The sequence below is a fragment of the Natator depressus genome, chromosome 4, assembly GCF_965152275.1.
Source record: "Natator depressus isolate rNatDep1 chromosome 4, rNatDep2.hap1, whole genome shotgun sequence".
Classification (NCBI taxonomy): domain Eukaryota; kingdom Metazoa; phylum Chordata; order Testudines; family Cheloniidae; genus Natator; species Natator depressus.
Genome location: NC_134237.1, coordinates 24,432,507 through 24,447,250, shown reverse-complemented (window position 1 = coordinate 24,447,250; position 14,744 = coordinate 24,432,507). Strand labels below are relative to the sequence as shown.

The 14,744-nt window shown below is 41.3% G+C and overlaps 1 protein-coding gene across 1 annotated transcript in view; it reads right to left on the bottom strand.

Annotated features, from left to right (window-relative positions):
* LOC141986274 (melanopsin-like) overlaps positions 1-14,744 on the bottom strand; it is a 64,334-nt gene that overhangs the window by 15,857 nt on the left and 33,733 nt on the right. Inside the window, exons 5-7 of the mRNA XM_074950609.1 lie at positions 10,663-10,834; positions 8,360-8,515; positions 7,113-7,220 (exon numbers count right to left, since the gene is read on the bottom strand). Of these exons, the coding sequence (XP_074806710.1) occupies positions 7,113-7,220; positions 8,360-8,515; positions 10,663-10,834 (436 nt within the window). The remainder of the gene's footprint in view (positions 1-7,112; positions 7,221-8,359; positions 8,516-10,662; positions 10,835-14,744) is intronic.

Genomic DNA, 14,744 nt, shown 5'->3' with positions numbered 1-14,744 from the left:
TAGCCATACCCTTAGCGTGCAACACACTGGCGTGCTTCAGAATTCACACCCCTCTCATGCACATTGCTGCAGCATGTAGTCAGGCCTTAAGTAACAGTTATGGCTCCCTGAGTTTTTGGGCTGATCTGGTGCTGGCCTAGCCCCAGCATGAATTAGAGCAACCTAGGGGGGTCTACTAATCCATGCCAGTTGGCTACACTCCACAAGGGACCATATGCCAGTTGAAAACTGGCAGATGAGAATAGGCAGAGCCTCTGGTCCTTCGCCCAACAACCCCCACTCCCCGTGATGGGGTGGTCAGTTGGCACAGGAGCCAGGCATTTTGACTTGAAGCGAACTGACCGTTCTTCCTTGCGGAGGGAATTCTCAGCTGGTTAGCGATGACTAGATTCCAGCTCCTCGAGGCTGCCTGTGTTGTGCAAAGCAGATGGTTCAAGGGCAGAGAATGTGGCCCAATGCCTTTGTACTTGGCATAATAAATCTAAAACCTCATATCACTCCGGATTAATTCTAGCACAATCAACAAAATACCAGCAAATATTGCTACAGACAGAAATGCACAAAGACCAGGAATAAGAGAGGACAAGCCACACATACAATGGACAACCACTACTGCTCTGTGCACTTGTGAATCACATATCAGTGAAGGAAGCTAAGACATATATTAAGCTCCAGAAGCACATGTTAGAGCTGCATGAATATTGCATCAACAACAAAAAAATCGCTTGAACATTAATTCAACTTTTTAAACAAATTTGTTTGACTATGTTTGATCCCTTGTTCCCAATTTCCTGTAAGTTTAACAGTGAACAACTTTGCATGCAGGAATGTGTGAGGAAATAGTGAATTTTCAGCAAATACTCCAATATTCAAGAAGATACTACATTTGTAAACGTGCACATAGGCCTCAGACATCTGATTCTGAAAGATACTCTCACATGAATAAGCAACAAAAATGTACCATGTGACGGCAGTACATTCAGTAGTCTGAGGACACCCCCAGAGCTTTGTCTGCACCATCTCTGACCTGGCTGGGACAATGGAATGGATGCCTTAATATTTACAGGAGATTTGGGCCTGAATGAGTGCTAGCTGGCTGAGTCTTAGATTCTGTTCTTGCAACGAGACCTGCCTATGCAATTGCAGAGCCCCTCACTGACTTCAGTAGTGCTGAGTGAATGCAGGGACCTGCCCCTGTGGAGCTCATTGCAAGCTCGAGGCCTTAATCCAGGTAAGACAGAAGTAATGCTGATTGGGTGGAGGAAATAACTGGAAGAATTAGCAACGGTTTTATTGGTAGCTGAGGGAATGCAACCAGTGACTGTGACACATGTTCATGGTTGAGGTGTTTTCTTGGACCCCAGGTGGCTGCTGAATTGTCTGACAGGAACTGCGGCCAAGAGTACTGTTTTCTGCCTGCAACAAGGAAGAGAAGTGCAACCACTTCTTTGCTACCATAATTCATGCCATTGTCACACTGGGCCTAGATGTTGTAATGCACTCTCCCATCACTATTCAGTAACTAAAGCTGGTGGCAACCTGCTTATTAAACACTGGAGCTACATGAACTGCACTAGCTGCCTGTGAATTTCCAGGAAGAATTTCAGGTCTGTTGTAACCTTCAAAAGAACTGAATGGCTTAGGACCAAGTTACCTGGGAGACTACCTGTGCCATTCTTCTCTCTTCAACTGCCATCAGGACAAACTGCAAAACCAAGCTTTTTCCTGAGGCATGTGAGAAACAGGTGGATTGAGAAACAGGATTTATAATTATGTTGGTCTTCTGGAGGTGATTAGAATGGGACATTGAAGCGAACATGGATTTTGAAGTGCGCTTTCATAATTTACATTTTAAAATTTAAAATGGATGCAGCTAGTGATGGGTACTTATGGGATGATGATTTTACTGTAAATTGAAATAAAAAAGTAATCAAATTTCATATATTGAGTACTCGCAAAGAACTACCTGAGAATAAGCTATAGACCAAAACTTCTTCATGGAAGTTATTTGGTGAATAATTTTGAACAAATCCATTTGAGAAAATTGTGATCTGCTTGACAAAGATTCACAAACATAGAAAAGAAAATTTTTGTCATTTGTTTTGAATGAATGAATCATTTAAAAAAATCCCTCCAAATCACAGTGAAAGTAACAGCAATAATTCTAAAATGAAATGAATGCTAAACTCTTTTTTATTAAGTAATATTTGTTTACCTTTGTGTACAGTTTTTTTTCCATATTTAGTGGGTTTCAAAAAAATAATTGTTATTTCCAGTGACCTCTATCATGGAGAGATGGTTTATTCCAGGCCATCAGAATGAACATGCAAACTTCAAGTCTAGTTCTTTCAAGTCATACTATAGATTATTGTACTGGCATAGAGAAAAATGATGAGATGTATTAGGAAATGTAACTGTTCATATCTCGAGTGAAGCTGGTTCAAAAATGAAAAACATTTTGCAAAAAAAAAAATTTAAGTTTTGGTCATTGATACTTCAAACAAAAAATGGACAACAATTTTAAAATTTGAAAAATTTTGACCAGTTGTAATATTGAGATCCTGATTTAACAGCAAGATAATTCTGGATACAAAACCATCATTTCAAATTGATTGAACTCCTGGTAATCCAATAATGAGTAAGCCAGTGTTCAGATATTGCCTTTTCAGCAGGTATCTGCAGTTTAAAAGTTCTAGGAATAAACACCTGATCAGTCCAACTAATGAACTTCCACAGGATTTACTGGACCTCAGCAAGGCTAAAAAGAACCTAATGCCATGATTATTAAAGAAATTCCTGACGTTGGTATGACTGTAGTTGAAGTCAGCACTATTTTCTCTATTCTATGCAGTCACTTTTTTGGCTTACAGTAAAAATATATCATACATAGGTGTGTTTCATTTCTTTGATTTTTTTTTTAAATTCACCCCACTCCCACCAGCAATTCTCAGCACCAAGGAAACATCCTGCACTGTGAGCATCACACCATCATTTTGAAGTGTGTGTGAACTCTTTAGTTCACTATTCCTGAACTCTCTGACTCATGTGTACCATCCAAACCTATCAAAGTCAAAAGGGAAAAGTTAGTTTCACTCTAGTCAGAAGATCAAAGACAAAATTGTTTTGTTTTGTTGATAGTCAAAAACTGAACAAAATGTCTCGTCTTTGTGATATTTAGAGTTGGATGGATGATTTGATTAATCCAACCCATTTCACCATTTGTGAATTATCCATAAACAGACTTTGATCTTGGAATATTTGCTCATTAGTCAGACTTATTGGGGAATGATATACGCAAATATATTTCCACCAATGAACTGCTTGCAAACTATTCATTGTGTCTATTTATTCACTATTTGTAACTTTCTATTTGGTCTGCATGATTTATTCTCCTAAGTGACATAATATTACTTCTACTGTCTGACTAGATGATTCTCAGACCCATAAAGTGCTTTCACAATGATTTCATGAATACTTCTGGTGTCAGTAGTCATGGAAATACAGATGGGAAAGAAGGGATGGGATTTTTAAAAGTGCTCAGTGGTGACCTAACTTTGCTCCTATTTAAATAAATGGGACATTTCCATTATCTTCAACAAGAATAAAATTAAGCCAATGCTGAGCACTTTTGAAAAGACCCTGCCCCATAATATTTTTGGTTTAGGAATTCGACTCAATGTACAAAGACTCTCAGAAGCAGTTCCTACAGTATAGTGCTTATTTTGGGAACAATCATGTACCTCTTTCCAAACATAAAATATAAATATGGAATCAAGGAAAAAAAAATAACTTTGGGTCAGAAATTCCAGCTTCATACTATACTTCCCTCTATTTCCGCAAACCACTGGAGGCTGGTGACTTCTGAAAGTAGATAGGGAAGTCTGACATATCCCCTATAAGCAGCCTGGGTAGATGCCACTCCAAAAAGATGTTGGCAATTTTTGATTCTTCACTAGCTCTTTATTTTTAGTAGTTATGTTTCCTGCAGGAGATATAGATCCCCTCTCTGTGTATGTCTCTCTTCCACAGGCTTTCAATAGTTTGGTCCCCATAGTCAGAGAAATGAGCGCAGAAGGGCTAGTCACCTCTCGTGAACACCAGTTAAGATGTAAACAGGTACAAAAACATTTTTACTGTACATTCGAGACATTTGACAGTCTTCCGAAATTAAGCAGGAACTCAACATTTTGGGGGTGCAAAATTGTCTTATTTGGAGTGGCACACATTTTCAGAAAAATATTGTCTCATTTTTCTTCCAATATCTTTATTAATTACATATCAGATATTCAAAGTAATTAACTATCTGGGTTTTCCCAGCCTGCAACTGTGGGAAAAATCAGAGCTCCAAATGAGACAAGGTTGCAATTTCCCCCCTACAACAATAACATCTTATAGACAATTTACACTGCCATCTAGTGATACAATTCTTTATATATTTACCGTCACCTCACATATTTACTTTGTTCAAAGGCTTACTATTATATATACGGCCGCTTTGCAAGAGATACTCCTTGAAAGAATTGTTGGTGAAATATTGTCATGTGAAATATTGCAAAACAATTATTGTTGGAAGAAATTCTCCTTCTAAAAAGTCACATATTTTCTGTTGAAAATGGGTATTTGGACAGAAAGTTGTGTGAAAAAGAAGTGTTTTCACAGGATTCTTGGAAATCAAACATTTTAGAATTTGTACAGGTGGAAACCACCCCTGGACTCTTTCCTACCAAGTTAGAAAACAAAACAGAAAACAATAGTGAGGAGAAAAATATACAATGGAATCTTCTGCTTTCCACATCCCAATTTGGTAAAAAAAAAAATTATTGCAATCCTATTCCAATTTAGGGTTTGTTTTCAGTTTTCATGGCCCTCTTCTTTTAGCCATTGAGATGAATCTTGTGTTGATGGGTATAACACAGGCTCAATATCTTTGAAACTGCTGAATTTGAGCTAGTGCTTGATCTGTTTGTAGTAGGCAAAACCTAAGTGACCATCATCCAGCGAGCTTTCCCACTGTTAGCTGGAACAATTATACAATATCCAACATAATCATTGATGAAAACCAGACACAATGGGTGTCCTAGGACCCGCGCCATCCTTAAGGCCAGTGGTCTATCTGGAATGAAATTTCACGGCAACTCTCAACAAACCGTTTGGTTTAAAGGAAGTCCAAGGCTTAAGCTGCTGCTGGGAAATGCAGTGTAAGTATGTGCTAGTTTGACACCATTCAGCTGGACCCCTCACTCACCCACCCTGTGATTTAGTGCTTTCTAATATCTTTTGAGACTATACCACTGAAAGGCCCCAGCCCTTTGATATATTTTGTCTTGTATAAGATGAGGCTGTGCTTTTGTGGAACAGACTCCTTTCAGACTGCAAAAGAATTTTCAGTATTTTAAAAATCACCTATTATGAATCTTTCTAGATTCTGACTAGTTGGAACAGCAGTGTTTCTACCATTTATAAATCAAAGACCAGATTTAATGACCTTTACGAAAAGCAAGATGTATGCTTCCCCAGGCTTTTCCTATGGTAGCAGGGGAGGAACAAGTTGGATCTTGTGGAAACTTTTGGAGGCCATGAAGGAATCACTAATGGAGATTGCAACAGGGCCTGTGCTGAGAAACAAAGAATTTCTGGTTCTTTGGAGATCTGCCTAAGATTTTTCACATTATCCTCCACCCACTCCTAAGTACTTTCCTAACCCACCTGCTCCTCTCCCCCATTTGACTCCATCAGTCTCACCCTAGTTTTATGGGTTTCCCCATCCATGTGACTGGGTAAAATCCTTCCCTTCACCCTCCCCCCTCCTCTATCACCTACATAATGTTCTCGGCTCTATGGGAATGGAAGGTCACTATACTCCCTCAACCCCTGTTTCACTGAGGTCAGAGGTGGTGGGTAAAACAGAATTCAGATGCCTCAGCACAGAAACCCATAAACCAGTTGTGAAGGAACCAGCAAGGAAATAAACAGGAGAAAAAGAAATAAATCAGGCAACAATGCACAACAAGCACACAGCAGATTTACTGCACTTGGGTATACTGGGATTTCAAAAAGCAAGACGACACAGCACAAATAGTCCATCCCCATTCAGAAAATTCTCCACATAAGATTTATTTTAAAAGAAACAACAACAAAATAATACCCGTATTTTCCAAGCAAATTCAGTGTGAAGTACTAACCCTGGGACTGAAAAGTTCTCACTTGTCATGTGCACAACCTGAGCCTCTAATCAGTGTTTCCTCCAACCTGCGCAGCTGCACAACATGCCACCAAGTGCCACACACTTGATTATTACAGCCGCGTGGGGCCGGGCAGGGCCCCAGGGTGGCCCGCCAAAGAGGGCGCTATGTGCAGGTTTTGCTTGAGTCCCATCTGACCTGCTGAGAGCCAGCTGGGCTAACGGAGGACCAGCCGAGCCAGGTGACTTCTCCGGTGCAGGGGTGCCCCTCCTCTTGTCCCCCCCCCCCCCCGGCCACGCTGCTCCGGACTCGGAGCATTCTCCTGTGTGCTGGGGGTGGGGGGAGAGGGGAAGGCTGATGCTGGGGTGTCCCATAGAGCCGAGAACATTATGTAGGTGATAGAGGAGGTGACCATCCATTCCCCCACCCCCCACCCATGTATCCAGTCTCCACTGAGCTGGGGTGACATGACAGGGGGAATCAATGCCAGCTGCTGCATCTGTGGGTGCAAGAAGGAGTTGAAGGGGTTATGGGTGAAGGGGGCACAGTGCAGGGGTTCGGGGTACAGCAGGGGAGTGTAGGGGTTGAAGTGAAGGGGGCACAGTGCAGGGGGTAAGGAGTGCAGGAGGGGGGGCAGGGACATCTGCACATAACCTTGATATTGGTATACATAACAAAATTCATGCCACACATGGATGGAAAAGATAAAAGGGAACATTGTGCAATTGCAATAACTTCTTTATCTTGTGGCCCACATTTTACAGCTATTGGGCCATATACACCACTGACAAAAGGGGGGCACAGATCTATTGATTTCAATGGCGCTGTGGCCACTTACTCCTTCAGTAAAGTGCCCTCAATAGAAGGAATTATTATTAATGTATACATTTGCATGTGTACTGACAGACAATTGCAATGTGTTCACTGTACCTGTATCTTGGGTGAATTATTGCATAGATGATAGGATTGTAGATTGCAGAAGCTTTGGCGATAACAGCTGGCACAGATTTAGAATATGGAGTTAGAGTGTCGCCATGGCTAAAATTAAACAAAAACAAAACACAGAGGTATTTTAATGGATGTGTGTTAACTAAATTACCAAAACATACTACTCTTTCTTGATTGATTATGTCCTCTGACAACAAATAGCTATGAAAAGTTAATTTGTTTCAGTGCATTCCTTGCTGAGACTAAGACCACCATGATTTGGTGCCATACTGGTTACATTTACTTGGAGAAGCCATCAACCAATGACTTCTCTGTTTCTAAGAATGACAAGCAGCCAGAACAAATACAATCGCTTCTTTCTCTGTTGCTCTGCTAGTCAGAAGCAGGAGGAGAGATTATTAATATGGAGAACAAGGTAGATATGGAATGGTAACAACAAAAGCAGATTCAGAATGAAAATCTCATATTGCCACCCCATTGTATCAGTTTCATTCTGCACACCAAAAGGCATCAAGGAGACTGAAATTCCAGTGTCCAAAAAGAAAGGGAGGAGAGTGAAAAAGGGGAAGTGGGCTGAGATCAGCTTTAGCTGTTTTTGCCTCAAACTCTCTCAGCTGCTAGGAGGAGTCTAATATCCACTGATCTAGTATCAGTGAAGTTGAATGTGCATCAACAGGAGAACAGGTCCCCCTACAGGGTAGAGCTGGGAAGGGGAGGAGGACATGATCTCTGAATTTAAAAAGTTGGGAAAAAAAGCCTCTTGACTCTCACTCTACTAGTCACTGTCTTGAGGAGGGGGATTCTTGAGAGATCAGGTATGAGGAGAGTAATCATCTGCTGAGATGCCTAGGATTACGCTGCATAAAATCAGAATACACACATAAAATAGCAACATGAAGGAAGTGAAAACAAAAATCTGTGCTTAAAAAAAAAAAAAAAAAAAAAGAAAAGCACACAAAGTTTCATGTAAGAAATGAAATAGACACTAGTTAATCTTGTTCTCTTTTATCCAAAGGCCTATCCTGAGGAATGATACATCACCTCTAATCTGGTGTCTATTTTAACTCCTTTTAAAAGGAAGATACACTCCTTATGGGTGACAACACTGAGTACATCTCATTTACAATCCAAGGAGGAGTCAAATTTCTGTGAAATATCCCAGGGCAGCTTCAGGCCTTGCTCCTCATTACTAACTTATCTTGACTAAGGGTCACCAGATTTCTACTTACCCCGCCCATGCAATCATCGTGACACAAGCATATGGAGACCAAGAAAAGACAAACACAATGATGACCACAAAGGCAATTTTTGCCAGCTTCCATTCATTCTTCATGGAATGCGAGAGGTAGGATTTATGACCATAGGACCCTAGCTTCTGAACATCCCTGTGAGAAGAACAACAAAGGAAGTCACCCAGTGTCAGAAAATGTTTGGTGCAAGACGCACAATGCATTATTAGCAATAAATAAAATAGAACACACTTTATCTTTCCCTGCCCAAATATACTCAATTATTTAATATCTTAAGGATAAAGATCCTACTCTGCTACACCCTGCAAAGGGGAGTAAGCATGCAAAATGGCCTCAATACAGCCAAGAGGAGTAAGAAGGAAGAGAGACACTGCTTCTGCAACATGCTTACTCTTCATCCTCAAGAACAGCCCAGATGGGGCTCTGCCGTTCTGAGGGATGGGGCTCACACAGCTGGGGAGTGGCACGGTCCTTTTGGAACCAGACAGATCTCCAGTAGTGAATGAGTAGGAAATCCCACTCCTTGCCCTCTGCGACAGTGCCAGAGGCACAAGGGGGTTGCTCAATGGTAGTTCAATTCCTTGAGGAGTCATTCTGCCAGGGTTGGGTGGGAGGCCAGAAAGCAAAGCTGTCATCAAGGCTGATCTCATCTCTGTATTACGAGATGTATTATGCATGAATTCACTCCTCCCAAGGGCAGCACTCCTTGCCGCCTCCATACTTCCACTTACTCCTCCCCGTCTCTTGAGGGGATGATGTCACATGAACTCAACAGATTCCTACTCACTGAGCCAAGTATATTGGTATTGTAGGCTGGCTACTTTGCAAAGCAAGAGCGCTGGTGAACCTGGCACGTAACGTTTAAGGAGACTATTTTACACTCCAGCACGTTTATCCATCGGACAATGGTATTTGAGCCAATGAGAGATGACATTCTTTTTGCTTGGAGATAATTTTTGGAGATTGTGGTTTAGCTGCAGATATTCTGCAGGAATCATTAGTACAAGCCTGAAGAAAGTCTCACAGCTATTGTGCAGGGATTCTTCAGATACCATCCTCACTTTTTTATGCCAGCAAAATCAGCTAATATCCTGCAATTTACAATAAACTGGTCTGACAGGATTTAGCATAAAAACAAACACATTTTAGTGAAGATTTACTTAAAAAGGAAGGCCACTATGCAAATCAGCAGCGTGATGAGCTGCTTCCATAAAATGATAATACGCAAATAGATGCACTATGGAAGAAGCCTACAGAAGACACTGTGTTAGCAAGTAGAATACATATTCAATTCTTGCGGCAGCCATCCTGAATGCTCACATGTAGTGATATTGCTTTAAGGACCAAGTCACTATTCCTTGTTATCAAATTTGCAATTGCAGAGAGCATTTGCAAGCCCCCATTCAGAAAAGCACATAATCAAGTGCTTACCTGTAAGCAGCTATGTGAGTCCATCCCTGTTCAGCAAAGCTTCTTAACCATGTGCTCAAGCCTCACGGTAGTCAATAGGGGTTAAACATGTGTTTAAAATTTAGGCATGTGATTAGTTACTTTGCTGAAACAGAGCAACAGGGCTTGATCCCATTCAGATCAGGGGAAAGATTCTGATTGACTTCAACTGGATTTGTATTAGGCCCTGAATGAGTAACATGCACATATTGAGAGGAAAAACAAGAGAGAGAGTTCCCTTTTTGATCTCTGATCAGGCCAAATTTTTAGTTCAAATATTTACAAGAAAAGGCCGAGAGTATGTGCAAAACAATTTGTACCTGCCCGTACATTTGCATGACATTTGGTCAAATACATGCACAGATAGGTATGTGTGCGCATTGGCCTGTCTCATCTCCCTGAGTTCAGCTGTAAAAGTTGCCATCTCTGGAATGCCTACAATAAATGAAACTCTTGAAGCATAAGGACTTTAATGTCTGTGGAGTGCGCCAAATTCAGGCGATGCCCATTTTGCTCTGTAACAGGTTTACACATTGTCATAATCTCCCAGGGGCTTAGATGATGAACCCAAACACTGAAGAAAATGAAAAATAGCTGAATGTGAGAAAACAGCATTTCTGCTTCTATTTATCTAACCTGACTGTCTATCTGGAGCATGTAAGCAGGGAGTTCTCTGTATTGTAATTCTGTAGGACATCAAAGGAGAATACAGATTCAGTGTAACCAGCATCATTAATATATCTACCGCCCAGCTCGATTTTCAGCCAGGAGCTTTAAAGTATGCTTTACAGCAAGAAGACAAGAGATTTAACTACTCTTGCTACCCTGCTTACCTGCCAGTACTTCTTACGGCCAGAAACATGAATAAATAGCAATGGAATATTATAACCAGGGGAATGAAAAACACACAGCAACATAACATCATGGTGTAACTTCTGTTTGCTGGGGAATAGGTTACATAGTCCCATGTACAAGATATCATCAACCCTTCTGGCACATAGGAACCTAAGAAACATGAAAAGTAAATAAATATGTACATATATATATACACACACAGTTTGTACAATTACTGGTGAAGGTCTAAGAACTGGATAGTTAACAAGCAAACGGTAATACTATACATGTGACCCTCACTGGCCATCCTGTACTGCATAATCACTTAACTGCTGTATTGAACAAGCCAGTTCTAGAATACGGAGAGCACCGATACAAAGCAGGCATGCATCTTGTCTCCCCACTAGTCTGAACTCATTAAAAAAACTGCATCATGCACAGACAATAAGAAAACTGCTAGAAATCTTTGAGGGGGTCAACAAGCATATGGACACTGGGGATCCAGTGGATATACTGTCCTTAGATTTTCAGAAAACCTTTGACAAGATCCCTCACCAAAGGCTCTTAAGCAAATTAAGCTGTCATGGGATAAGAGGGAAGGTCCTCTCATGGATTGGTGACTGGTTAAAAGATAGGAAACAAAGGGTTGGAATAAACGGTCAGTTTTCAGAATGGAGAGAAGTAAAGAGTGGGATCCCCTGGGAGACCAGTCCTATTCAACATATTCATAAATGATCTGGAAAAAGGGGTAAACAGTGAGGTGGCAAAATTTGCAGATGATACAAAACTACTCAAGATAGTTAAGTCCCAGGCAGACTGAGAAGAGTTACAAAAGGATCTCACAAAACTGGGTAACTGGGCAACAAAATGGCAGATGAAATTCAATGTTGATAAATACAAAGTAATGCACATTGGAAAACAATCCCCAACAACACATATAAAATGATGGGGTCTAAATTAGCTGTTGCCACTCAAGAAAGATCTTGGAGTCATTGTGGATAGTTCTCTGAAATCATCCACTCAATGTGCAGCGGCAGTCAAAAAATGAACAGAATGTTGGGAATCATTAAGAAAGGGATAGATAATACAGAAAATATCACACTGCCTCTACATAAATCCATCGTACACCCACATCTTGAATACTGTGTGGAGATGTGATCGCCCCATCTCAAAAAAAGATATACTGGAATTGGAAAAGGTTCAGAAAAGGGCAACAAAACCGATGAGGGATATGGAATGGCTGCCATGTGAGGAGAGGTGAATAAGATGGGGACTTTTCAGCTTGGAAAAGAGACAACTAATGGGGGGATATGATAGAGGTCTGTAAAATCATGACTGGTGTGGAGAAAGTAAATAAGGAAGTGTTATTTACTCCTTCTCATAACATAAGAACTAGGGGTCACCAAATGAAATTAATAGGCAGCAGGTTTTAAACAAACACAAGGAAGTATTTCTTCACCCAACTCACAGTCAACCTGTGGAACTCTTCGCCAGAGGATGTTGTGAAGGCCAAGACTATAACAGGGTTCAAAAAAGAACTAGATACATTCATGGAGGATAGATCCATCAATGGCTATTAGCCAGGATGGGAAGGGATGGTGTGCCTAGTCCCTGTTTGCCAGAAGCTGGGAATGAGCGATAGGGAACGGATCACTTGATTACATGTTCATTCCCTCTGGGGAACCTGTCATTGGCCGCTGTCGGAAGATAGGATACTGGGCTAGATGGACCTTTGGTCTGACCCAGTATGGCCATTCTTATGTTCTTAACTGTCAGTCTTCCATGAGCAACCTTTTAAAGTACACCAAGTGGTACATGATGGCATTCTGAATACTGGCTAGGGGAGAGACAATCTATCCAACTGCTCCCCCCACCTCTCAATTACTTGTAAGAAGGTCATTTTCAGCAGAAAATGAAACGTTTAAGAATCTTTAATAATAGCAGACATGAATTAAAGGCGCATCCACTGTAACTGAGGGTCTTTTGAGATTACCTTGGAGAAGGTCTCTCATTTAAAAGGATTCATAATGTTACCTGTGCAAATTTGATACAGGCTGAATCCTGGCAAAGTCTCATCCTAGAAGCTACTTCCCCTATGCCTACTTTATAAATTGATATGTCCTAAAAAGATATGGGCTGGATGTGGAGGGGCAGGAGGAGAACCAGAGATTCTGAAGAGGTATTTGTGATGGATCTCAGCAACCACCCTCAGGGAAAGGCAGGTGAAGGGGCTATGTGTGGGATAGGTATGTAGTGGTTAAAACTGGACTCATTTTACACAAGACAGATGCCAAAACTAGTCCCAATAAAATGTTCAAAGCCCCTCTGAAGCATTTCTAAAGCCGCAACATCTGCATATAAAATGCATAATGGTGTGGTCACTAGGCGGCTTTTACTGGCACTTAATTAAGATTTTGGACAACCTAAATTGGTCAATGTGTGTGCTCCACTCTTGCTCCCCGCATCTGCCACATGCCTGTGCTGAGAGTGGAGGGGGAGAGAATGGCACAAAGCTGGCTACAGCAGCTTTTTGCCAGCTGAGGATTTCCTTGTGCTGGGGGAATCCTCTGCAGCTGGCTTGAAATGGCTGCAATTGTACTTTGCACCAGTGGAAGAGTAAATATCTGACCCAGGATATTGTATTAATTCTGGGTCTATATACGTGTGTATTAGAGCAGGAGGAGCAGTGACTGCTGTAGTTAAGACTGCATAAGCATTTCCTAACCCTTCCCTTCCAGTCACTCAGAACTTTCACCTTAGTTCAGTGGAAGGCCTGAGCTCTGCATAGGCAGACTCTTACACCCACATGGAGTTCTGCTAAGGTTTATGGGACTCTGTACCAGTGCAGGCATGTGCTCATACAGATTCCTTGGCACAGTCAGGGGCTTAGGCCCTGGTCTTGCAAGCGGACTAGTGGAGTCAGAACCTTATGCTCAAGCTGAGCCTCACTGAGGGTATGTCTATAGTGCAAATGTATGTGTGCGTGTAGTACGGGTAGGCATACTTGTGTGTTATCTTTAATCTAGCTGGCGCAGGTAACAATAGTAATGTAGATGTGGCCGTATAAGGTTCGGCACAGGTTAGCAACCACAGGAAACTCTATTTGTTAGCTCCTTGCCACCATGGCAACACTGCTCTTTTCACCTCTGCTAGCTTGATTGAAGCTAGTGTGTGCACCTGAGCTGCATTCACACCCTCACCAGCTGTGAATACATACCCTGAACAGGGTTCCGTGCAGGCTCATGGATCAGCCTGACGGATTGGGCCTTAGATTTTAAACACTTTATAAGACACAGCGGTCCCTGCTTAGGCTGTGACCCAGAGTGTGAAGCACACCGTCATTGCTTAACAAATAAGAAACAATCCTAACAGGCTATGCAGTAAAACCCATTACTCCACCTAACTCCTTTTCTTGATTATGAGCTGTAAATATAAGACACACAGTGCTGAATATCAAAAGCAGAGCTGTGGTTATTAGAGAGCGAGTGCAAGCTTTGGAATGGATATAAGCAGAGATGCTAATTAGAAGAAAAAAAAATCAGTGAAGGCAAAGGAAAATAGCTTGAAGATGCTCAGTATAATTTTTCTTCACTGCATGTTAAATGAGATTTCTTCATTGTCTGACCCTTTTAGCATCAGAAAATCCTCTTCACGAGATGAAAGTAATTCAATTAGCATTTGCATGCTAGCTATTTTATTATGCTAACAGAATTTAGAGTATTCTCGCCATCAGGGTTAAACTGTACTGTTTTTGCTTTCCAGAGACAAGTCAAGGGAAACTTAACATATCAATTATGGGATTTTGTTTTTTTGTTCTCACTGCCCGGCTTTCCCTACCAACAACAAAAAAGAAAAATATCACTCACTACCCACTTCTATTTCTTCACTCAGAAAAGCTGAACAACAGTGGATGATGTCAGCTGCACTCTTTTAAAGTTTTTAGAGAAAGATCACTAGTATATCAGTGTATTCCTCCCTGTGCAGGGAGCAATGATATATTGATATAATGCACGTCTAACAAAGGCATAGTCACAGTCACTGCTGTGAAGGATGTGTGAGATGCCTGTAATATTTTATGAAT